The 27,204-nt window shown below is 34.8% G+C and overlaps 1 protein-coding gene across 1 annotated transcript in view; it reads right to left on the minus strand.

The window, feature by feature from the left end:
- The window catches only part of COL24A1 (collagen type XXIV alpha 1 chain), a gene marked incomplete at both ends in the record, with an annotated part of 326,813 nt that overhangs the window by 277,559 nt on the left and 22,050 nt on the right, over positions 1 to 27,204 (minus strand). Inside the window, 4 exons of the mRNA XM_080692101.1 lie at positions 1,950 to 2,003; positions 3,603 to 3,656; positions 9,574 to 9,627; positions 23,220 to 24,592. Of these exons, the coding sequence (XP_080548227.1) occupies positions 1,950 to 2,003; positions 3,603 to 3,656; positions 9,574 to 9,627; positions 23,220 to 24,592 (1,535 nt within the window). The remainder of the gene's footprint in view (positions 1 to 1,949; positions 2,004 to 3,602; positions 3,657 to 9,573; positions 9,628 to 23,219; positions 24,593 to 27,204) is intronic.

Consider the following 27,204-nt stretch of genomic DNA (forward strand, 5'->3'; position numbering starts at 1 on the left):
TGCAATCAAAACAGGGCTTGAAAACAAGTGTATGGCTGAGACTGTTACATTGTGGATGTGAGGTGGAGATGGACTAGTCCCTGCATTGCTTCTGTCCTTTCATTCTTACAATATACATTGTAAACATGAAATAATTTAAAATATTTTCCCCATCTATCTCTACTCCCACCAATTTAATGTTCCTATTTTTTTTTTACTTTTTTCATTTTTTACTTTTTGTTTGTTTGTTTGTTTGGTGGTACTGGGGTTCCTGGAAGCCCTTCTACCTCCGGGCTACACTCCCAGACCTATTTTATACTTTTTATGTGGAAACAGGGTCTCTTAAACCAGCGCGGCTGGCTTCGAACCTGCCGAACCTGCGTGATCCTCCTGTCTCCGCGCCCGGCTTAATGTTCTTATTTTATTTGTATTCAGGTAGTTGTATAATTAACCTCCTATCTACTCAGTGTGATATATTAGCCTCCTATCTCCCCAATGAATTTTAATCTGATTTAATATAAATACAATTACATATTGTGTCAAAATTTTACTGTTTTAGAAATATATCCCTCAGTTTTAAAGGTTAAATTTTACTCAAAGTTCAATGGCAACATGGTATTAAATTCTGCATCTTACTACATTTTTCTTATGTAATATTAACAATCAGCAACCCAAAAAGAATGAAACAAAAAAAGACTACTAGCATATGTCCAAGCCTCAACTCTCATACTAAACCACTGTATATTTTGTACAGAGAAACCACAAGGAAAGATAATCATTTGATATAAATGTTTATGTTGAATTTGAAGGTTTTATTTAAAACAGCCACCAAGACAGAGTTGGCCTCTAATTTCTAAATTTTAAGTATGAAAATAAGTGTACTATATTTAGATATTTTATAAAAGGACAGTTCTATTTTTGCCCAAATAGTAGGGTATTTTTCCTTACAGGTAAGATCAAGAGATCATTGAAAATACTATGTTTCTAGTAATAAAACTTCAAGACTTTTCTAAGATATTTAGATTTTGTGAACTTAAAATTTTAAATAAAAAAATTTGAGGATTTATTTATAGAGATTTTTAGGATTTATCTGTATAGCCCATTTCTATGATGTGATTTATTTTTAAGTTTACAAGAGTTTCTGTAAGCCAACTAAAAGATAAAATTTCAACTCAGGAATCACTAAAATTGTTTAGAGATTTTGAAAGTTTGTGAATGTGTGCCACACAAACAAAAACATCCTATAATTGTATCACATTTATCAAGTGATTGTCTAAACAAAGTTTTCCTAATGGCCTCCTAAAGACTCTATTTATATTTATCCTGACCAGAAAAAAGCATCTTTCTCCCAGAAAAAGTTTTGCTGCTATCTTCACTTTAAAGCATGAGTTTTTATCTACATGTATGCAGGTGTCAGAAAATTATATCAATATGAAAATCAGCCTAAATTAGAAGTCTGAAAACCTGCATGTTATGAATTCTGTAATTTACTTTTCATATAATAAGCCATTTAAAAATCTGTTATTATTTTTTCAACCAGATATATCATAATGATAACTGCTTCTCTCTCAGGGAGTTAAGTATTACTTAAAGAGGATAAAGTGTGTATATACATCATGAAATGGTATAAAATGACACTTGGATTTTCTGTTATTATGTTCCTGTACATTAATAGCAAAATTTTTGAGGTTAAGTTCATATACCACTTTTTTCTTTTCTTTTTTTCTGTGACCACCCCTAATTGGCATGTAGCACACAAAAGAGACTCAATAAAATCAAAGGTAATATTTAAATCAGTAAGTTAAACTGATGGAACATAGTTTACTTAATCTTTCAAATTTTTCTTCCTTCATTAAAATTTAATAGTTTTATCTTCCCAGATACAATAAAGTATACATTTTTCAGAAGGTAAAAATGATTTTTAAATACTTAATTTTTTTTGCCGTGTTTTTGCATGGATAAATAATTACCTTTTCTCCAAAAACAGCTTGACCTGGGGAAAATCCAGGATCACCTTTGGGACCCTAGATAAAACAGTTACAAAACACCTGGTGAAGCATGAATAATATATAGTGTACAATATAGCTTTACTTATATAGCATCAGATACTGTACATACTATATTGTATTAAATAAAAATCATTTTAAATGGAAATAGGCATGTTAACTTTTTTTTTTTTTTTTTTTTTTTTTTTTTTTTGCAGTACCAGGGATTGAATCCAGGCCCTTGCACATACTAGGCAAGGGCTCTACCACTGAGCTATATTTCCAGCCTTTTTTAAAATTTTTTATTTTTTGGTGGTACTGGGGTCCCCGGAAGCCCTTCTACCTCCGGGCTACACTCCCAGACCTATTTTATATTTTTATTTAGAAACAGGGTCACCTAAGCCAGCACGCGTGTCTGGCTTCAAACCTGCGCGATCCTCCTGTCTCCGCCTCCTAAGCGTGGGGATTACAAGCGTGCGCCACTACGCCCAGCTATTTCCAGCCTTTTTAAAATGCTTTAAATTTATTCTGAGATAGGGTCTTGCTAGTTTCCTTGTGCTGGACACAAACTTGTAATCCTTCTGTGTCAGTTTCCCCAAATGGCTGTGATTACAGGCTTAAGTGGCCATGTCTAGCTACTCTCTAAATATATATATTTTTATTAACCTTACTTTTAAATGCTGAGAAGATTCCCTAGACAGAACTGATTTTTAAAATCTCAGAAATAAAAAGTATTATTACTATTGAAACATTTTTCTTTGGAACATCTAGGTAAAGACTCTATTATCTCTTCCATTTTGTGACTCATTGAATTATTATTCCTGTTTTAGCACTGGAAAACTGCTTATAATAATCCTTAAAATTCTAAGCTATTATTACAAATTTGATTATTTTCAAAAGTCTTACAATGCATATTACCTTTATAATATAAGATATTAACAACAGAAGATGATACCTCTACTTGTCAAAATTAATTTATTCTTTTATAAAAATAGATACTTTTCATGGTCTTGAGAATCTTTATCTTTTACATTTCAAGAGAAATATGACATTAGGTTTTAGCCAAATTGTTTTACACAATATTAAAGCAATTTTTCTTATGATACATCTTTAATTTAAACATGGTTTATCTCCACTAAAACTCATGTTGAGGCTTAATTCTTCAATGTAGCAATGTTGGGAGGTTTGGGGGGCACAGGGGTGGAGCCTCACAAAGAGGTTAATGTCATCTCTTGTTCTTCGTAAGACAACTTGTTATTAGAACAAGTTGCTAGAAAGTGGCCCCTTTGGTCCCCTTCTCACCCTTCTGCCATGAGGCCTTCACCAGAAGCCAACCATATGCAGATGCCTGATTTGGACTTCCTAGTCCTCCAGTCATGAACCAAAATAAGCCTCTTTTCTTTACAAATTTTCCAACATAAAGTATTCTGTTATAGCATCATAAAAAGACAAAGACAGATGTACAGTAGCAAATAATTTATTTTTCAAACTATTTGTGACACTTCATGATATGCAGAGTCCACAGAATTACTCTCTGGAAATGAATGAGACATTAATATTCCACATCTGGCCTTGAAGTTAAGAACTTTCTTTTAAAATGTCAGGATGATCATGTGATGTTGGTTAGTATTCACTCACCTTTGGCCCTGGTAGTCCAGGGAGTCCAGGATTTCCATGTGGTCCCGGTATGCCCTGCAAGTAGCGAAAAAGTGAGATTTTTTTGTAGCTATAAATACAGTTGTAAATAAAGTGTTTATTGTGACATTTAAATAGATATTATATAATTAAATTAAAATAAATGCAGTGCTTTTTCAATGTTCTTTATTCTGATATATTGGATAAGTCTGTTTTAAAATGTAGTGTACCTCCCTTATTCACCACTCCTACTTCCAGCCACAGAGTATCACATAGTGCTCCTAAAAGCTGAACAGGTTAAGAAGCCTATAAAGTATGATTGTTTAGTGGACTCTGTTCTCAACATGTGCTATATTCTGCACTTGAGATTTTGCTTATGCTATATCATTTGCCTTAAATATTGACTTAAGCCAGGAGCAGTGGCAAATGCTTGTAATCCCAATACTTGGGAGGCTGAGACAGGAGGATGGCGGATTCGGAGTCAGCCTCAGCAACTTAGTGAAGCTCTTTATTACTGAGTGAGACTCTGTTTTAAAATAAAAATAAAATAGGTCTGCAGGTGTGGCTCAGAGGTAGAATATCCTTGGGTTTCATCTTCAGTACAACAAAAGAAAAAAGAGACTTATTTCCATTTACCTTGCTAGCTATACTACCTAACATATCACCTAGCATATACCACCTAACCATATCATTCTTCAGGTCTCAGTTGATATCCCACTTAATTTTTAAATCCTGGACACATTAATATGAAGTAATTTATCTCTCCCACTAACTTTGATAGACATTACTACAAGTAAAATTCATTTGCTGATTAATTATATTTTTATACTATTTATTATTATTATTATTATTATTATTATTATTATTATTATTATTATTTATTTGGTGGTACTGGGGATGGAACCCTTCTACCTCCAGGATACACTCCCAGCCCTATTTTATATTTTATTTGGAAACAGGGTCTCTTAAGCCAGTGCGTCTGTCCTTGAACCTGCGTGATCCTCCTGTCTCTGCCTCCCAAGCGTGGGGATTACAAGTGTGCGCCACCATGCCCGGCCTTATACTATTATTTTGAGAGGTTATACTATTATTTTAAACTATCTTATACTATTATTTATACTATTATTATATATTTCTTATACTATTATATTATTCTATTATTTATTTATTGCTACTTAACTGTTTCAGAGTACATGTTGTTTCAGAGTACTATTTCAGAGTACATGTTGTCTAATTATATGATTATATAGTCTTTGGAAAAAGACTAATTTTATATTAGAATATTTATATTAGTATAGTACTCAGCACATATTAGCCATTCAAGAGTATTTGTCAATTTTATTATATTTCACTGATAAATTATAAAATCTGAATTCAAAATTGATTCTATTTACTGAGTACCTATATGTGCCAGGAATTATGTTCATGTTTTGTTTATCATTCCTATTCTTTATAATAATCCTGCAAAGTAGTTATTTTTTATTCATTTACAAATAAGGAAACTTAAGTTCACATAACCAGTAAATAGAAGAACTGAGAATCACCTTCTCCAGAAAGCCTTCCAAGTCTCTAGGTGTCATGGTTTGGGTCTGGAATGTCCCCCAAACAGACTCAGAGGTGGGTCGCGGCTGGAAGGGGCAAATTCTTGTGGGTGGGGCCTTGAGGACTAGGTAAGTCCCCAGTTCCCACCTTAGCTCTCTATGGTTCTGCCCACCATGTCTGAGAGTGGCTTCTCTCTGCCATGTACCCTGCCTCTGTGGTTTCTGTCTTGAAGCCTGCCAGCCATGGATTGAAACCTCTCAAAGCTCTGAAACCAGGAGCCCCAATAAACTTTTTTTCTCTAAGTTGTGCTTGTCAGGTATTTTTGTCACAGGGATAAAAAAAAAAAAAAAATTGAAAGCTGACTAAAACAGAAATTGGGTAGAGCAGCTGAAATTGGGAGTAGAACAGCTGTTGCGTCTATACCTAGTCATGTGGTTTGGAAAACTTCAGAACTGGTTTGTTGAAGGAATTTGGAAAAATTTGGAGATGCAGGCTGAAGAAATCTTAAAGTGTTATAAGCAGAGCTTAATGGGTATTTCTGGTTGGAGCTCAGAAGGCCAGAATGTCCGTAAGAATCTGGATGTTGTAAGGAGTATGCTCATGAGGATTCAGAAGGCAAGAAGTACCCTGTAGGAAAATTGAATAGAGCCCCATGTGGTAGGTTCTAGCAACAAACTTGTCTATATTTTGGCCATGTCCCAAGACTATGTGAGGCCTAATTTAAAGGTAATAGACTAATTAAACTGATGGAGGAAATTTCACTGCAGCAGAGCATTCAGGTAGTGGAATGGGTACTACTGGCAGCTTTCAGTAAGACTTGCTATAATAAAGGGAGCAGAAAGCAGAGGAGAAAGATATTAAAACTTTGCAGTTTGGACATAAAAGTGTGTGTGAAGTTGAGGCCAAGGAAGTTGTGGTTGCTGAAGAGATTAGGCCACTAGGAAGAAGTTAAGTACTTTGCACAGACACATTATGAAAGATGCCTTGAGGCCATCACAGGAATCTGCAAGACCCCACCCATCCCAGGCTCAAGGGTGCAATGATTTTGGAGACCTGGTTGAAAGAGGTCAGTTTGAAAGAGGTCTTAGAGTTCTCTCTTGCATGAGACTACCTAAGACGTTGTTTCTCCAGGATTTGTTTCAGCATGCTCAGCTGCACAGGCACTCAGAGGCTGCTATAGCCATGGTCCAAGGGGGCGCCAGTTACTGCTTGACCTGGTAGCCAATCTTTGTGTGATTTACATGGTGTCAACTACAGGAATACAGGATGCTGGAGTTAAAGGGTTATGGAAGCAACCAGCCAGATTTCAAAGGAAGGCCTGGGAGGCTAGGAACTGTGTTGTCAGGTCAGATTTCCTACAAGCAGACCCTAAGGGAAACAATTTGTGAAGCTTTGAGAGTGAAGCCAAAGGCTGCACATTATAGGCCGTGGAACTGAGCTAAGGGAAGCCAGATGGTTGGAACTGACGAGGCCATTAGAGTGGGGCTGCCTAAGCCCATTGGAGATTACATCTCACTGGATGTTGAGTGACAGGACTTAACATTGTTTGCCTTGCTGGATTTTGGGTTTGCTTTGGCCCTATCCCTTCTTTCTATGCCCCCAATTCCTCCCTTTTGTAGTGGGAATGTTTATTCTGTGCCATTGTATATTGGAAATATGTAACTTGCTTCTTATTTTTACAAGGGTGTACAGATAAGAGTTTTCCTTGAGTCTCAGAGAAGACTTTGGACTTACATTTTTTTTTTTTTGAGCAATGCTAGAACTATTAAGACTTTGGGCACTCTTAGAGATGGACTGAATGAATTTTGCATTTTGAGTTGGGCATGAACTTTTGGGGGTTAGGGGCAGATTGTGAAGATTCAGGTCTGGAATGTCCTCCAAAAGCTCACGTGTTGAAAGCCTGTGCCCAGTACAGCAAGATTCAGAGGTAGGGCATGACGGGGCAGGGGGTCATTGGGGGCAGGGCCTGAGGGTCTATGTATGTTCCTGAGACCCCCTCCTCTTACTCTTTCTGCCATGCCTAAGAGTGGAATTTCTCTGCTACATGCCCTACAATCTTGGTGTCAGCCAACCATGGACTGAAGCATCTGAAACCATGGCTCCTGATAAACTTTTCTTTCTCTAAGTTGTGCTTGTCAGTTACTTTGGTCATAGCAACTTAAAAGCTGACTAAAACACCAGGTCCCCTAAACTTATTTGGGGTTTTGGACTCCACCTCTTCATTCTTTAGCAATAACATAGAGTTAATAATTATTTATTAATCTATTTTTCTATATTAATAAAAGTGTTTCAGGAAGAGATGTCAGCATTGTAAATATTGAAGCTACATCTAACAAGATGACAATTGAGAAAAAGATTAAATTTTATTACATGTCATTGATAACCTCTAAAAAGTACATTTTATTTATTTATTTTTGTGGTACTGAAGATGGAAGCCAAGGGCATTTTATCTCCGAGCTACAGGCCTAGCCCTATATTTTATCCTTTTTATTTTGAAACAGTGGCTCACTGGGTTGCAAAGGGCCTCACAAAGTAGCTGAGGCTGTTCATGAACCCTCATCCTCCTGTCTCAGCATCTAAAATGCTGGCAATACAAGTGTGTACCACCACACTCGGCTCAAAAAGTAAATTTTAATAAAGTGGGTGGAAAAACTTTATGGGTATTATTGAATGAATTATTAATGAGGAAGAAAGGGCAGTAAGTATAAATTGTTATTTCACAAACTCAGTAATACAACAGTGAACCAGAAGAGTGTCTTTAAGACAAATTAGTATTAATGACAGTTAGTGACTTTTTCTGGTAATTGGGATTGAACCCAGGAGAATTTTTTTTTTTTTTTTTTTTTTTGGTGGTACTGGGGTTCCTAGAAACCCTTCTACCTCCAGGCTACACTCCCAGACACCTATTTTTATATTTTTATTTGGAAACAGGGTCTCTTAAGCCAGAGAGGCTGGCTTTGAACCTGTGCAATCCTCCTGTCTTCGCCTCCCAAGTGCGGGGATTACAAGCGTGCACCACCACGCCCGGCTGAACCCAGGAGAATTCTACCTCCCATCTACACCCTCATCTCTTGAGTTGCCAAGGCTGGCCTTGAGTCTGGCCATGGACCTGCTATTCTCTTGTCTAAACCTCCTAAGTACTAGGATTGCGGGTTTGCACCACCATGTTTGACTAAGGAATTTTTGAATGAGAGATAAACATGTTTGTGGCAAAATGGGATAAAACTGAGAAAGAGGAAAAAACATAAAGTTGTAACTTTCAAGTTAGATAATTAAGGGGATGAAATTAGGAACACAATTTAAATAACTAGCTTTGAGAAGTAGCAAATTTTTTTTTTTTTTTTTTTTTTGGTTTGTGTTGTTGGAAAGGTCTGAAGAAATAAAAGGTAAGGGAGGAGAAAATTAGCGAAGGAAAATGGGATATCATTAAGACTAGGTAGAGATTCAGAGCCTGAAGGACATCCTGTTGGGAACTTCAGCAGTGGAGAAGGAAAAGAACTAGAGCAAAGATGGATTGGATAACTCAGTACAGTAGGATCCAAGGTTTCCTCACAAAGAAGATGGGAATTGTCTGAGTGCTGGAGGACAGTGTGATGTATAAAGTTTAGAAGGAATATAAGAGGAATCTGGTGGGTCATCAACTATGGAGAAATTTAGAATATGCTAAAAAACAGCTAGAACCCAGTGAAAATTTATCTTAGGCTCAAATACACAAGAGTTTGGTATAAATATAGACAACTTAAAGTAATATTTTAGGGTTATTTTACTTTATAGTATTTATATGATAAGTAATCAGAATTAAAAGAAGGTAGATTATATAAAAGGCATTTACATTTGTATTTATAAGGCACAATTCTCTTTCTACTTCATTGAAGACTCTTTTAGTAAAAATTCACATTTATTTTTTTAGGCTTGAAAACAACTAATCCTAACATAGCAATAAATCTTTTGTTGGACTTGTACAATGTGAGAAACTACTGCTGATTCGTAAGGCAGCTTTTTCCCTCAAGGAAATTATTTTTTTTCTATTCAATAGCTCCAATGTTTTCCACTATGTAATCCAGGAATGCACTATTTTAAGGCAGCCCATCCTCTTCATTTTCCAAATGAACCTCACCTTAGACTACTGAGATTATTATGTATAACTAAGAGTAAATGTTGCAAGTAGCACAATAAACAGTCACCAATCTACAAAACTGATGATCCTTCTTGGATGTATTCACAAGAAGTTCTTTGGCTGGCTGTTTACGCTCAAATAAACAAGGCTGCACGTGTCCCTAAGTTTTTCTTGAATTGGCAAAGGTAGAGCTAAATTTGAAGATCCAGGCAAGTTTCCAGAGGAAGTACATATTGTACAATACTAAAAAAAAAAAAAAATACTGGAAAGCTATGATTTCTTACAGTCAGCAGGAAATGGGGCCCATTTACTCACCCGTGGACCTCTCTTTCCCGATGGACCTGGAATACCTGCTGGACCTGGTGGGCCCTTGAAAAACAAATGTCAAGATATTAGGCATGGCTAATAGATACATCTTTTCTCATCCCAAAATAATGTTTTATTTTTCTGTACCTAGTCCCCTGCTTCTGATGACTTTAAAGTAACATTAATGCCCTCACTCAAATCAGCAGGGGTGAGTTAAAACTCAAGCTTGCTCTTTAATCTGGACAGAAATGGCAGCTGGAAGCCTGAGACTTACGGTTACAGGCACTGTATCCGGTTTTTACAGAGACCATAACTAGTAGTTTTGTGGGTGAATTTTACCTAAATTTACTTTTATAATAGAAGGAAGAATTCAATTTAGGATTTGAAGACCAACAACTACAGGCTTTTCCAAACAGAATTCAAAAGAGGATTTGCCTTAAAAAATGAAAGCACTGACCAGTTTATGCTCTTTAAAGAGAATTATAGCAAGGATCTATGTAATGTGTTAACATGCTACCGTGATATTCTTCTTGTTTGTGCAGTAATAAATCTGACCTATACCAAAGTAGCATACCAGGAAGTCTCTAATAAAGTTAAATGGTTTATAAAACAGCCCAACTGATCATCTGTTAAAGTGTTCTGAATTTTTTAAATGTTATTTTAAAATATATTAAATAAGAAATAGGAAACTACTACTTAACTTACTCTTATGGCTGTGTTGTCTTTTCTACATACATTAGTAGTCAACTACAAAAAGAAATGTGATAGAATTGGCACATTCATTCATTCTTCCATTCATTCATTTAATTGGGTGTTTGTTTTGTGCTACTTGCATTCTACCTCCAAGATCTTTATGCTTTTTGTTTTGAACAGGTTCTCACTAAGTTGTTGAGGTTGGCTTGTCATCCTACTGTCTCAGCCTCCCAACTATGGGATGACAGGTGCCTGGCTCATTCATTTAATTGTCACTGAGCACTCTGATGATGTTGCATTGCTCTGGTGTCTTTAGAGCATACAAATATTCTATTTAACAAATGTTCATTCATGCTTGCCACAAAAATAGTGTGAGCTTTGAAATTAAGCACATTAAATTATTAACCTCATCACTAACAAGCAATGTGACCTACGGTATTTCATTTTAAATGTGTACCTATCTGTGCTAATGACTCATAGAATAAATGTATTACCCCAGGTCAAACCCTTTGTTCCATATACCTATATTTGTTCATATATATTTGAATCCATATACAACCATTTTTAATCTACTAAGTGTAGTTTTATACATTTAATTTGTAGCAAGGACACATAAAATTATATTGAGTTCAAAGGAGGAGAGGGAAAATAGATTGATGGGAAAGGATATATTCAATTAAAAAGCACAAGAGGGAATGAATAAATTATGTTAAAAATAATAGTTATGTGGAATTTTCTCATTTTTTATTTTATTGATATTAAATATTCCTAGAAACTTTCTTTTATTTATATCACTGTCACTTTAATCTTTAATGTTTTCTGTTCATTGTTTATTTTAAGCTGCTCATTCTTCCTTATTCTTTTTTCTTCTCCTCTCACCTAACTTAAAATTTTTCATGTATCTCCTAATGTTGAGAGAACAGCACTGCTTCTATTCAGCCTTAATCTGAGGAAATTCTTCTTCTTTGCCAAATTATTTTCATAGCCATTACCACATCAGCAATTTCCATTAGGAAATGATTTTCATCTATTGTCAAGAAAATTTGACTGTCTTTTTAAAGTTAGTTATGCTTCTGTTGTTATAACAAAAAGTTAGCTGATGTTGATTTGAATTTAAGTACCCCAATATAAGACTAAAGACAAATTGGAGCTAAAAATAAAAAGTGAAAATATGTTGAAATGCTAACCAAAGAATGATGGTATTAGGAGTTGGGCCCTTGGGAGGTGGTTAAATATTGAGGGTGGAAGCCTCATGAATGGATTAGTACCATTATGAAAAAGATCCAGGGGTTTATTGGTTTCTTCCACCATGATAGGACACATGTGAAGATGGTATCTGTGAATTGGAAAGCTAGCCCTTGCCAGACATCCATCTGAAGCACCTTCGTCTTGGATTTCCCAGTCACTAGAACTGTGAAACTTTAAGAAATAAATTTCTATTGATAAAAGCCTTCTAGTTTATCATATTTTGTTGTAGCAGCCCAAATGAATAAAGATATATTTAATATTAAGTGCTGGAGAAAAACAAGATATATTTTATGACATGATTGAAATGTTTGAGTTGTTTAATGAGCATTAATAAAAATCAATTTCAGATGGCTTCACATTTTTTATTTCCACATCTTTTTTTTTTTTTTTTTTTTTGGTGGTACTGGGGTTCCTGGAAGCCCTTCTACCTCCGGGCTACACTCCCAGACCTATTTTATATTTTTGAAACAGGGTCTCTTACGCCAGCACGGCTGGCTTCGAACCTGCGCGATCCTCCTGTCTCCGCCTCCCAAGCGCGGGGATTACAAGCGTGCGCCACCACGCCCGGCTCCACATCTTTGATAATAGATTATTGAAGGCATATTGTGGAAACCAGAGAAGCAATATAATTTTTATAGTATGACTTTTCTGAGGAGAATAAGTTATTTTCTATAAAGTACTGTAAAAGAAACTTTAATTTTTAGGGTATTTGTTATTTAGAGAAAGCACAGCTTGAGTGAAAAGGAATAGCTTTGCAATCATCCAATCTATTCAAATCATGCCACAAACATTTACTAACTGAATGACCTTGGACAGGTCAGCTACCTTTTTTTTTTTTTTTTTTTTTTGTGGTACTGGGGTTCCTGGAAGCCCTTCTACCTCCGGGCTACACTCCCAGACCTATTTTTACATTTTTATTTGGAAACAGGGTCTCCTAAGCCAGCGCGGGCAGCTGGCTTAGAACCTGCACGATCCTCCTGTCTCTGCCTCCCAAGCGCGGGGATTACAAGCGTGAGCCACCAGGCCCAGCTCGGTCAGCTACCTTTTTTAAGCTTCAGTTTCTAAACACCTACTGTTGGGTGATTGTGAGTTTTAAACCTGTTGTTTATAAAACAACTGTTACTGTGCCTGGAATATGGTAGTAAATTGTAGTGTAACTAATTTTAAGAGGTATATGTGGAGCACAATAATCACTCAATAAATATTAATTATATATGATTATTACTAATGTAATATGTGTAATAGGAAAAATATTTTCAATAGACCAGTACTTCTAAAAATTAGTAATTCCTGATCAGTTAATTTTCAAAGTTTTACATCTTAAATTTTTTAACTTATTCACTCATTCAATAAGCATTACAAAATTTCAAGCCCTTTTCGCGTTTACAGTCTAGATAAAGCGCACACACATACACACACACACACACACACACACACACACACATAAACATTTTACTACAAATTTTACTTCTTGATAGCAAGGAAAAGAACAGGGTTAATTTATATTACAATAGCAGAGAAATATTCTCTGAGAGAATGTTAAATTAGACCTAAAAGATGAATAGGAATCAGAAAAAAAGAGAATATATAACTAAATGAAAGAGATCATAAATAAAATAAAACAAGCAAAAAGCATACTCTATGGAGGAACTAAAAGAAAATGAATGGAACATCATGAGGGAAATCTGGAACCAGTGAGGTAAGGAGTGAGCATATCGCATACAATTGTGCAGGTACATACAGAGTTTTTAGTTTATTGTTAATGCCTTAATCTGCTTCTGCGGGACTTGATAAATCATATGATCTGACTTATGTTTTTAAGAGATCACTACAGAATTTTGGTAAAGAATGGAAAAGTGTGAACATTTATACTTTTCAAACTATCCTCCCTCTTTCGAAATCCACTGGAGGGGGAAGCACTCAAAGAAGGAAATAGTATCTTAAATGAAATAATGAAAAGACCACAACCACAATTTACAAACTAAGAAGATCATCTACCAAGTTCTTAGAAACTTTGAAGTATGAAAGATGTTGAGAGATGACAAAAAAAAAAAAACATTAAAGCATCCTCAGATCCCATTCCTTGGACAGATTATAGATATTTCTAAAATATTATCAGTCTTAAAAGCCCATTACAACAATACTTTGATTATATGTTTAGGGGATGGGAAAGCCATAGGAGAAATAATTCATTACCCAGTAAATATTTAGTTCCAAAATTTAAGAATAGTTTAGCCAAAGAGAAAGAACCCATCATTTTTATGATTTGCAGCCAAATCTAACCTATGGAATTTCTGGTGATGGGATAAAGGACAAGAAGAATATAAATCACACTATTACTTCTCAGAGGGCCTGTGACACACAGGTTTCACAACAAATTGTATAATAAAGTGAGAGGAGAAATGCCCTGGGTAGAAGGCAAAACAAATGTAGTAAGATGGTGTTTAAGGCAGAAATATATATATATTTAATTGTGTGTACTATTCTACATCCCCTGCCTTGGCCTCTTCCTATAATATTCTGAGACAAATATCCCAGGTAGAATTGATTTTATTTTTTTAATTAACAATGAGAAATTCACCAGTATGGGACCTATACATAGATATTGGGAGAAAGGGAAAAGTGAAAAGATCAGAACATATATCTAAAGTAGATGAAAATCACTCACCAGAAGAATTATTTCACCTAACAGAGAAAGAGTTCAATCATATAGTGAACCATACTTTAAAAGAATTTTAGTATGACATTTCACAATAAAAAGAGAAAGTTAAAAAGAGATAAAAGAGGTGTGAGATAAAAAGTTTATCTTCCAAGAAAAAAATAAAAACCCCAAAATATAAACCAGATGAGCCTAAGATATAATATGAAGACACTAAAGAGAAACCATTATAGATGAAAGTCATGTCAAAACTAACAAAAATTGGTTAAAAACAACTGAAATCAATAAAAGAGTATGGATGTAGACCAAATGAATTCACACAAAATGGATGTGGAAAAGAGCAATCACAATGATGTGATTATACAGGAGATAATAAATATCACCACAAATATGAAATTGTGTGCCTAAAAGGAATAGAAAAAGGAAACATCAGGGGATGGTGGTGCATGCTTGTAATCCCAGCACTTGAGAGGCTGAGACAGGATGATCACAGTTCGTGGACAGCTTCAGCTACTACTTAGTGAGGCCCTTTGCAACTCAGTTTCAAAATAAAGAATAAAAAATAAGGCTGGGGGTTTCGCCCGGAGGTAGAATGTTTCTGGGTTCATCCCCAATACCACACACACATAAAAGAGAGAAAAATGGAAGGCCAGGTGTGATGGCGCATGGTTGTAATCCTTGTGCTTGGGAGGCGGAAACAGGAGGATCGCACAGGTTTGAAGCCAGCCTTGCTGGCTTAAGAGACCCTGTTTCCAAATGAAAAAAAAAAAAAGATATATATATATATATATATATATATATATATATATATATATATGTGTGTGTGTGTGTGTGTGTGTGTGTGTGTGTGTGTGTGTGTGTGTGTAAAATAGGTCTTGGAGTGTAGCCCGGAGGTAGAAGGGTTTCTAGGAATCCCAATACCACCAAATAAATAAATAAACAAACAAACAAACAAATATAAAAACAAAAATAAAGAGAGGGAGAGAAAAATGGAACAGAAAAATATTTGAGGAGATGTTCACGATCTGCAGATCAAGCAGGTACCAGAAAAAAAAAAATCTGGGACAGACTCTAACAGGTTTAATGAACTTTAAAGACAGTGAAGGAATAGGAGACATACATCTGGATACTACAGCAACAAAATATAATTAGAAACTATTATGAATAATTACATATCAATAAATTGGAAAACCTAGAAGATATCAATACATTTCTGGACATATATAACCTGTCAAAATTAAATCATCAAGCCATTCAAAAACTTGAATACACCAATAACAAGTAACAAGGTTGAATGAATAAAAAAGTTTCCTAATGAAACGACCTGATGGTTTTACGGCTGAATTCTATGAAACTTAAAGAACTGACAGTAATTCTTCTTAAACCATTCTCCCTACTCTCTCTCTCTTTCTTGTTCTTTCTGTCTGTCTGCTTCTCTCTCTCTCGCTCGCTCGCTCGCAAGCGCGCGCGTGCGCACACACACACACACACCCCAGAGGAAACTCTTCCAAACTAATTCTATGAGGCCAGCATTACCCTGATATCAAAACCAAAAGCACCACATTGAAAGAAAAACCACAGACCAATATCCTGATGAATACAGATAAAAAACTTTTCAACAAAATACTAGTAAACTGAATCCAATGACAAATGAAAAAAAAATATACCACAATTATCCCAGGGACATAAGAATGATTCAACATATGAAAGTCAATAAACATAATACATCACATCAACAGAACGAAGGACAAAAACTCACCATCATCCCAACATATACATGGAGAACATTCTATAAAACTCACCATCCCTTTGTGATGAAAAAAATCTCAACATATAAGGAACATACCTCGACAGAGGAAAGGCTAAAGGAGTCAAATGGGCAGCCAACATCATGCTGAATGGGCCAAAGCTTAAAGCATTTCCTCTCAGATCAGTAATAAGAACAAGATTTCCACTTTTATCATTCTTATTTTTAATCAAAACAATCAGGCAAGAGAGAAAAACACACATCCAAATAGGAAAGAAGGAAGTCAAATTGTTTCTATTTGCAGATAGCATGATTTTATACATAGTAAAACCTAAAGACTCTACCCAAAGATTGGTAGAAATGATAAATGAATTCAGCAAAGTTGCAGTATAGAAAATGAACATAAAAAATAAGGAACATTTTTGAAACCAAAAATAAACTTGCTGAGAATGAAATAAAGTAATTCCATTCACAGTAGCTACAAAAATAAAAAATCTTGGAATCACTTTAACCAAGAATGTGAAGTATCTCTATAATAAAAATATCTACAGAAAGAAATTAAAGAAGACACTAAAAATTGGAAAGACCATAAAAGCTTCTATGTAGCAAAGGAAGCCATCAAGAGTCTAAAGAGAGAGCCTACAGAATGGGAGAAGATATTGATTGGTCAATTGCTTCTCTGATAGAGGACTGATATCTAGAATACACAAAAAGCTTAAAAAGTGCTTAAAAACTCAGTAAAAATGGACAACTGAACTGAATAGGCTCTTCTCAAAAGTAGAAACACAAATGGCCAATAAATATATGAAAAAATGTTGAGCGTCATTTGCAGATCAGTGAAATGCAAAACAAATCCACTATGCTGAGATTCCATCTAACTTCATTTTGAATGGCTATCATCAAGAAATAAAGAATAGTAAGTGCTGGTGAGGATGTGGAAATAGAAACTCCTGTGCACTGTTGGTGGGACTGCAAACTATTATAGCCACTGTGAAGATCAATGTGGAAGCTTCTTAGAAAATTAGGAATGCTATACCATATGACCCACTCCTGTGTGTCTTCCCAAAGAAACTGAAGTCAGAATATTGTAACAATACATGCATAGCCATGTTTATAGCAGCACAGTTTACAATAGCCAAATTATGGAACCAGCCTAGGTGTCCATCAACAGATGAATGGTTACAAAACTATGGTATATATACACAAAAGAATTTTACTCATCTGTAAAGAACAACAAAATTGTGCCATTTACTGTAAAATGGATGGAATTTGAGAATTCCAAGTGAGATTATCCAGTCTCAGAACACAAATAGTTGTATGTTTTCTTTCATATGTGGAAGCTTGCGAGAAAATGGGATAAAAAAGACTCAGCTAGCTGGGCGTGGTGCTGCAGGTTTGTAATCCCCGCGCTTGGGAGGCAGAGACAGGAGGATCACACAGGTTCGAAGTCAGCCTCACTGGCTTAAGAAACCCTGTTTCCAAATAAAATATAAAAAATAGGTCTGGGAGTGTAGCCCAGTGGTAGAAGGGTTCCATGCCCAGTACCATAAAAAAAAAAGGATCAGCTAAAAAAGTAGAGATTCCATTGGAGTGATGGATGGGGGTTAGGGGAGGTAGGAGAGGTATAGAGTAATGAAGGTAACAGTTTAAACAATTCTATGTATGTATATGAAAATTCTCAATACAATCTCAATGATATGCACAGGAAAGGGGAGGGAGGTAAGGTCTGGAGGGAAATGCATCAGGTATTGTGTGCATTATATTCCTATTCCTCTATACCTCAGCACGATGTATAATTACAATGTGCCAATAAAAGGATTTTAAAAATTGAAAAGACCTCTCGGGCTCATGGATTGAAAGAACATTGTCAGGATGTCTATACTAGCCAAAGAAAATGACGAATTTAATGAAATCCTCATTGAAATATCAATGGTATTTTTCACAGAAATAAAAAAAATAATTCCCAATTTCATGGGGAACTGTCGGAGCAGACAAAGCCATCTGGAGCAAAAAGAACAAAGTTGGAGGCATCACAATACCTGATCTCAAGACACGCTACAGGGCTACAGAAACCAAGACTGCACAAAAACCAACACATAACAAATAAATGAAACAGAATGAATGAATGAATGAATCCATATTTTCAGCCAACTGTTTTTTTTACAAAAGTGCCAAAAATATACATTGGAAAAAGGACAGCCTCTTCAATAAATGTTTATGGAAAAACGGAACATACACATACAGAAGAACAAAACTAAACTCCTAACCCTCACCATATACAAACATCACCTCAAATACCTAAATGTAAGACCTGGAGCTAGAAAACTCCAGAAGAAAGCATAAGGAAACACTTCAAAGCTAATAAGGCCATGATTATTTTTAATGAGACCCTAAAACACAGGAAACAAAAGCAAAACTAGACAAAGGTATTATGTAAAACTAAGATTCTTGTGCACAGCAAAGGAAATAATCAAAGAAGTAAAGAGACAACTTACAGAATGGAAGAAAATATTTGCAAACTACTCATCTGACAAGGGATTACTATCCATAAATATATAAGGGACTCAAAACATTCACAATATCTAAACACATAATCTGATTTCAAAATAGGTGGATTATTTAAATAGACATTTTAAAAAGATATACAAATGTCCTATAGGTATGCCAAAAGTCACTCACTAGTGCTCAATATCACTAGTCATCAGGGAAATGCAAATCCAAACTACAACAGGATGTCATCTCACCACAGCTATCATCCAAAAAGAAGTCGACCACAAGATGCTGGTAAGGATTTGGAGAAATGAAAACTCATCAACTCTTGTTGGTAGGAATATAAGTTAGCACAGCATTTATGGAAAACTGTAGAGAGGCTCTTCAAAAATTGAAAAATTGTTCTACAATATGATTCAGCTATCCTACCACTGCATTTCCAATGGAAATGAAATCAGCATATCGAATAGATCGCCACATCCCCATGTTTATTGCAGTACTATTCACAAGAGCCCAAATGTGGAATCAACCACAGTCTCTATCAGCAAACGAAGACGAATGGATAACAAAAATATGGCGCATATGTAAAAGAGAATATTATGTGGCCATAAAAAGAATAAAATCCCTTCAGTTGCAGCAACATGGATGGAAGTGGAGAACATTAGCAAGTGAAATAAGTCAGACACACAAAAATTTCATATATTCTCGCTCATATGTGGAAGTTAAACAAAGCTGATCTCAAAGAATAAAGTAGAATAATGATTAGTTGAGGATGGGAAGGATCTGGGGAGAGTAAATGAAGAGAGAGGGCATGGATGGATAATGGATACCAAAATAAAATCCAATAGGAAGAGTACTTGCCTTCTATAGTGCAGCAAGGTGAGTAGTTTACAACAACCTATTAAATATTTATGAAGAATTAGAAGAGAGAATTTTGAAGGCTCCAAACACAAAGAAAGAATAATAAGATGGAAATACTAATTATTCTAATTTAATCATATACATTGTATACCTGTATTAAATTATCGCCTTGTACCCTACAAGTATATATAATTAGTATATGTTAACTAAAAAGGAAAATAATAAAGTATAAATTAAAAAGAGATAATGAAAGTACTCATGAGAATGTGTAGAAATCAATCTGTCACCTACCTATGGGAAACAATTAGGCCTTCTGCAGCCAGGCCATAATTGAACCAGCCACCTCAGAGAGCAGAACAACCTCTGTAGGTTCACAATTTGGTCCCCATTTATTTTGTCACCAGCTCTCTAAGCTCTACCTTTAGTCTTCTACACTGTGCTGAAGTTGGATTCTTAAAGGTCCGCAGTGACTTTCCTATCACAAAGGTCGAAGGGATATCCTAATATATATATTTTTTCTAGCTCTCACTACTTTGAAAGCCTTGTAGTTTTTGGCAACCCTGATCAGTTTCTTCTCAAAACTCTTCCTTAGCTTCTGTGTTAAGTACTATTCTTCTCCCTCCTTTTATGACTATGCCCTCATTTTGGCTCTTGATCTTAATGCCAGGGTCCTTACATTGCAAATATTATCTAACTTTACAGCTTCAACTGTAATATTGATAGGAAAACTCCCAAATTTTTACTCACAGTGACATTTCTTCACCTCAGCTTCTTCACCTTTGCCAGCTGACTGAGTTAGCAACAGTTTCTGAAATGTTTTATTTCCTTCTACTAAAATAGACCTGCTCTCTTAATAAATGGTATAAGTAACAATATCACCATCTCCTCAATCTGCAGCCTTGAAATATGATAGTCATCCTTGATCCTTGTGCTTCCTGATTACTCCCGAACTCAAATTCATATTATAGTTCTACCACTCTTTCTTCAGAATACTATCTCGAATCCTCCTACTTTTGGTTAAATTCCCACTCCTGCCAGCCTATTCAATGTTCTAGTCATATGACACCAAGATGGTAACAGGAACTTCTTGTCTGTTCTGGGCATTGCTACCAGACTAACTTTTTTTTTTTAAATTAATACTCCTGCTTAGAAACCTGCAAAATTCCCCCCAGTGAAAATAAGATAAACCTAGAACTATCCATTTGACAGTTAAGACTCTTCACAACCTGACTCTATAATGCTTGGGTCTTTGTATTGCATTTTTCAGTCTAATATGAAAATGTTGAGGTTTTGTAAGCAGAAAATGTGGTTCAAATCCTGGCTCTATCATTTACCAGCAATGTTTTTATGAGCAAAACATTAGGTCCTCTAGACTTTAGTCTTTTTATCTGAAAAATTAGGATCCTATTACCAACCTTACAAAGCCCTTCTGAGATACTGTATGTAAAGAGCATGATAGTGAATCTTCCACAAGGAACTCAACAGATGATAGCTACTAAGCTGTTTTTCCTCTGTATAACCACATGTGCTCATGCCACTTGACCCATTCTTTGAGCCTAGTCATAACTAACTTGTCCATAAGAACTTACCCTGAACAGCTCAGCTGTGATTGTTCATAGATAATCTCTCAAAATGCCATTTTTCTTTCCTTTGTACATCTCTAATATATATATATATATATATTTAGTTTGTATCTTTCAGCAGCATTTCTTATGTTACACAGATATCATTTAACCTCCTTATTGGAACGTAAGTCCTTTCTGAGCAATGACTGTGATTTTCATGTCTTACACATAGCAGAGACTTTGTAAATATCTGCTGAATATATTATTGCTTAACTTACAAAAGCCAAATGACTATTTGAGGATTTACAAAAGGGATTAATGTTCTTTTCATCATACTAGCTTTTTCTGAAGAAAATAAGTGGCTTCCATAACTATTTGTTTAATATGACCTGTCCAATGATTCCATTTTACTGCCTATACCTTAATAATTAATTGTAATAGTTGTAAAGAGTTTGTCTCTAATAGCATATTCTTCACATTTTATTTTAATCTCTCTCTCTCTTTTTTTTTGGGGGGGTACTGGGGTTCCTGGAAACCCCCCTACCTCCAGGCTACACTCCCAGACACCCATTTTTTATATTTTTATTTGGAAACAGGGTCTCTTAAGCCAGGGCGCGGGCTTCGAACCTGCATGATCCTCCTGTCTCCACCTCCCAAGCGCAGGGATTACAAGCGTGCGCCACCACGCCCAGCTAACCTCTGACTCTTTAAAAAAAATTTTTATTGCTGCATTATAGTTATTTATTTATTTATTTATTTATTTATTTATTTATTTATTTTTGTGGTACTGGGGATAGAACCCAGGAGCATTCTACCTCTGAGCTACACCCCCAGCCCTATTTTTTATTATTTATTTTGAAACACGGTTTCACTGAGTTGCAAAGGGCCTCACTAAGTAGCTGAGGCTGTCCACAAACCGTGACCCTCCTGTTTTAGCTTCCCAAATGCTGGGATTACAAGCGTGTGCTACCACGCCTGGCAACCTCTAACTCTTTAATAAGAGTTGCTCAATACCTATGGAATTGTTGTAAGCAATAATCACAAAAGAAATGTAAGCTAAGAGAGTGGTTTTTACCTTATCCCATTCTATGGTTTCTGAAACTAAGCAATGACTCAAATTTTATTTTCATTAAATGAATAAATACTTAAAAACATAATTTATTATATCTGTAATTTTAGAGAAATTAATTTGTAAAGATAAATAAGGTATACAAATGTGAAAGGCAAAAACAATATTTGAAACATTGTAATTTTAAATGGGTTTAAAATTATTTTAGACATTTTGAAATGTTGGTCTCTAATTACACCAACACAACAAAAGAAATATTTGAACTAAAAATTATCTCACAGTTTTGTGTAAATAGTACTAAATAAGTAACTTAGTTCATTATTTTTTCCTCCTATTAAATTGGCTTATTTTTTCCCAAAATTGGCTATTTTTGTGTTAGGTAGAACTTTTATTAATCCCTAAATAGAAATTAACTCTATCACTAAATATATAATATACCTTTTTACTTATAATGTTACTCTTCATGGAAATAAAATATTTTACTTAGAATGATGATGTAAAGGTTTTTTCCTTTATCTAAATTTTATTATCTAAATTAAATAATCTCGCCAGGCATGGTGGCGCACGCTTGTAATCCCCTCACTTGGGAGGCTGAGACAGGAGGATCGCATGGGTTTGAAGCCAGCCTCAGCTACATAGTGAGGCTCTCAGCAATTTAGTGAGACCCTGTTTCCAAATAAAATATAAAAAATGTCTAGGAGCATAGCCCGGAGGTAGAAAGCCTCTGGGTTCCACCCCCAGTACCACCAAAAAAATAAAAACAAAATAAAATAAATTAAATAATCTCTATCTAAATGTTACTCTTTGTTAATTCATTTGATGCTCTTTGCTGAAAGAATATTTCATTGGTATATATAGTATATTTTCCTTAATATGCCATAACTTTTATATATGATTCTTTTAACATGAACATTTATTAAAAGTATGTTTTTCTTTATACACACACACACACACACACACACACACACACACACACACATATATATATATATGGCATGCTGATCTCTATTTAGTAGTTAAATTCTTGGTTGGCTTTTAACTGAAAAAAAAAAACCAGAAGCATAAGAAAAGAAAGATTCCCCACCACTTTACCCAGAATTAAGTAAACATTTCAGCCTGCCTGCCAATTTTTTAAAAAGGTACAATATTTGAGCATTCTGATAAATGTGTTATAACCATAAATTCACTCACTGTGCCAAGATACATTTCTTTGACATATTTAACCTGTGGTATATATACTGTATGATTCAGAGAACTCTCTTTAAAATACACAGTAGGTTAGTGCAATAAGACATACATAAAAAAAAAAAAAAAAGAACTTACGGGAGGTCCAGTGTCCCCTTTTGGCCCTCTCAGAAACTGCATTTTGAGCATTGTATTAAGATCCTCATAATAATAATAATCATAAAGCTCAGCTTCATAGCTATTTTCGGTGAGATAAGTAGCATCGGGATAAAATTCGCCTTCCTTCCTTAGATTAAGGTGATTATCCACAGATGGCTCTTCTGTTACTCTGTATAAGGTTGTATTTGAAATGTGTTCTGTTTCCATGAGTTCATTGGTGTATAGATTCGCTTTGATGGCCTTCTTGAATTTAGTCATTGTATCTTGCTTTATATGTGGAAGAATAGATGACATCTTCTTAAACAGGGACAGGCCAGCTACTGTATCCTCGTGCTGCGTGATGTTGTCAGATGCATTTAGCAGAGAACTAAATTTCTCCTTGGTATTCATTCTTGTCTCACTGAGACCATTCTGGGTCCTCGACAGGCTGAAATTTGTCTTAATATGTTCCTCAGTGATGGTTTCTTTGGCTTGAACCCTATAGTTTATGAGATCCACAGCAGAGACATTTCCCAAATGTAGAGAAGTTAACTGGGCTCTTGATGGCTGGTGTTCTTGTCTTTCATGCGCTGTTGAAGAATCGTTATTTATGATATTTGGAATGCTTCTACCTTTAGCAAAGGTGTCCTCTGATAGTACTGTTTCGCCCAACAGTTTGGGTAAGAGAAAGTGTTCTGAAGGTCGCTTAGTGGGTGTGACAGTTGTGTGGAGGAGGCTTGTTTCAGTTTGGTATTCGTCTGCTTGGCGACACTGATGTTTCACATACCTGCAGTAGTCTGCAGATAGTTCTGCAGAAGGAATAATATCCAGCTGACATACTATCCCTTCAAAATGGACAGAATCATTATTCATACTTCCCAAGGTAAACACACTGTTATAGTCAAAGGGGTGAGCTTCTAAAATAGTCTCTCTGCTAAAATATTTCTTTCCACACTCCACAAACATTGAGACAACTCGGTTTCTAATAGTAATGGCAAACGTGTGCCACCGCTCATCATGCACGCTGTAGTTGAAAACTACGGACTGCTTTCCGCCAATGTACACCATTAATTTTTTAGGTAGTAATTGTACTCCCAATTGCAGTCTATTTTTATTCCTAATGCTGAAGAGAAATGCATTATTCACTTTATGGGACTGCAACCCAATTAATATTGTAAATGGCTGTCCTAAGTTGACTGGTAAAATTTTCATGAGAGATGTCTCAATATAAGCATCGTCTTTTAAAATGACACCCGATTCTGTTAAAAGGACCCCCTGAGGTAATGGTGTAGATGATGATGGTACAGCGGTCATTGATGATGAGTGTCTTACATCTTTGCCTCCAAGGCCTAGTTGATGAAGGATATCTATGCCTGGAAATTAAAGAGAGAGAGAGAGAGAGAAAGAAAGATTCTTACTCTTGTGCATTCATGTGTTCATATAAATGTTTGAGTATAAGAAAAGTCTTCCTTGTATCAACAGTAATTTTTAAAAATAAGCATGCTATATCAATAACTTATTTTCAGGTCACAAGAGATATGGAGAGAAAGTATGTAAGATTAACATCTTACTTAATTTGAACAAAGCATGTGTGCATGCACTCTTAAGTATCCATGAACCAGTATTTCTTAACCCAAAACTTAATTAAGAATTTTGTTCAGCTCTTTCATTTTTCCTATTTGACTAGGATTCTTATTTGTTACTCCAATACATACACATGTTCAGAAATTCCAGGTGTTGCTTACTTCTTTAAATGATAACTTAAAATTTAATGACATCTATGTTAGAGAGAAACTGGGGTCATATATTTTTTTAAAAGTTTACTTGGAAGCCATTTACAATTAAGTTCATATAATACCTTAAAATCTACTTTCCCTTCTAATCTTTGGGGAATTGACAAATAATATAGAAGTATTCTCTATGCCTAATATCTAAGTGTGTACTACATTTAAAGCACTTTGGTCACCAAAACCCTTGAGTAACTCCTGTATAAGAGAAATTAAATTTGTTTTATTAATAATAAACAAAATTCTTCTGCCCCTTCTGAGTTACTTTTTCATCTTTTCTAGTCTTCTACAGTAATTTTGATAATTTTGAATGTATAGACTCTTCAATATTTATCACATAATATGTACTTTATATAATATAGGTTTGATATAACTGCATTTTAAAATTTTGTTGCCTATTGTACTATCAATAAAGATATACTACTTGTCTCTCTTACTCAATTATAAGCTCTCAGAAGACAGATTCTGTCTGATTCATTGTTGGATTTCTATAAGACCTGCCTTGCAAATACTTCTAGAATTTCCGAATGTGTTTGCCCCACCAGCATCTGATCAGATTTTATATTTACCTTCAGAATCATGTAAAATTAAATGCCATTCATAACAAAGATTAATCCTCTTAAAAATATAGAACAACTTAGCAAACCCTATGAGCTTTCTGAAAACTGTGTACAATGAAATTATGACTGAATTTCATGTATATGTAATTTAGCAATACAGTTGAAATATTTCCTCATAGAAATCTTCACAGTCCTCTCAAATGTTCTACATTAGAATTAGAACAATAATTATTTTATTGATAAAATAGTTGAAATTGTATAACAATTTTTAAAAGATATACTTTTATCTAAGATAATCCATAATAGTGTGTCTCATACTTTTCCATCAATGTATTCCTAAGAGCAGTGTAGAATTATATACACCTTCAGAAATTTGGAGGCATATTTTAAAGGAGTCCCATTTAATCACAAAAAGTACTTTTGACTTCTCACGCATTATTATTATAATTCAGGCAAATTTTTAATTGTAATCTATAATATGATGGCTGTTTTGACATATAAAATAAATTATTGGTTAAATTCAATAACTGTGCCTATCCCCAATCTCCAATGAACATTTACACTCTCGAAACATATGCCATTTTAGTCTGTGACATCCAGTGCCTCACCCAAAACTACCTGATGTGAAGGACATGTGTATCTAACTCTGAAAAGTGGAGAAGAAACACTGCTTGTTTTTGAAAATTATAATGCTAAACTTAAAATATATACTCACAAAATACGTGAAAGTTATTCTGTGATGCCCAATAAGTTACTCATGCAACAAAGAATAGTCACACTTATGTGATAATATAAGCATCTGCTCTTTGTTCTAAAACTAAAATACTTTCCTTGCAAGAACTCTTCCATCTATTGCCTCCTATTAAAAGGATCCTACAAAAAGAAAATATTATTGAGAAGATTATTTAAAAATATATATTCAGGATAATATATATATTTTACATATTTCTTCTAATCCTGTTTTATTGGAGTTTTGTTGATAACTATCTTTTTAAATCAAATATCTCTGAACATTATTACTCAATACATTTACTGTGAGTAAACCATGATTATATTCCTAAAATAAAATCTACTCACTAATATTGTATTATTCTTTGGATACCTTGATGGATTCTTGACTAATTTATATCATTGATATTTATGAGTTGGACTAGTCTGTAGTTTCCTCTTATTGTCATATTTTTATTAAGCTACAATATTAAAATGACATTATTTTCTATGGCCTAAGACAATTTAAATAATTTAAATAGAATTATCTTTTCTCAAAAGTTATATAAAACTTATCTATAAACGAACATGATGTTTTTTTCTTTGAAAACTCATACTTTAACTTCCTTGTCTTTTCTATCTTAATTGATTTATTCTAAAATTTCTACTGTATTTTGAGCCAATTTTAGAAATTTATATTTTTCTATTTTTGTGTGTGTGTGTGTGTGTGTGGTACTGGGGATGGAATCCAGAGGCCTTCTACCTCCAGGCTACACCTCCATACCTATTTACTTTTTATTTGTAACTAGAATCTCATTAAGTTGCAGATCACCTCACTAAGTTTTAGAGGCTGGCTTTGAGCCTATGATTCTCTTGTCTCAGCCTCCCAAGTACTGGGATTACAAGTGTGTTCCACCACACCTGGCTATT

The sequence above is a fragment of the Muscardinus avellanarius genome, assembly GCF_963383645.1.
Source record: "Muscardinus avellanarius genome assembly, chromosome: 3".
Lineage (NCBI taxonomy): Eukaryota > Metazoa > Chordata > Mammalia > Rodentia > Gliridae > Muscardinus > Muscardinus avellanarius.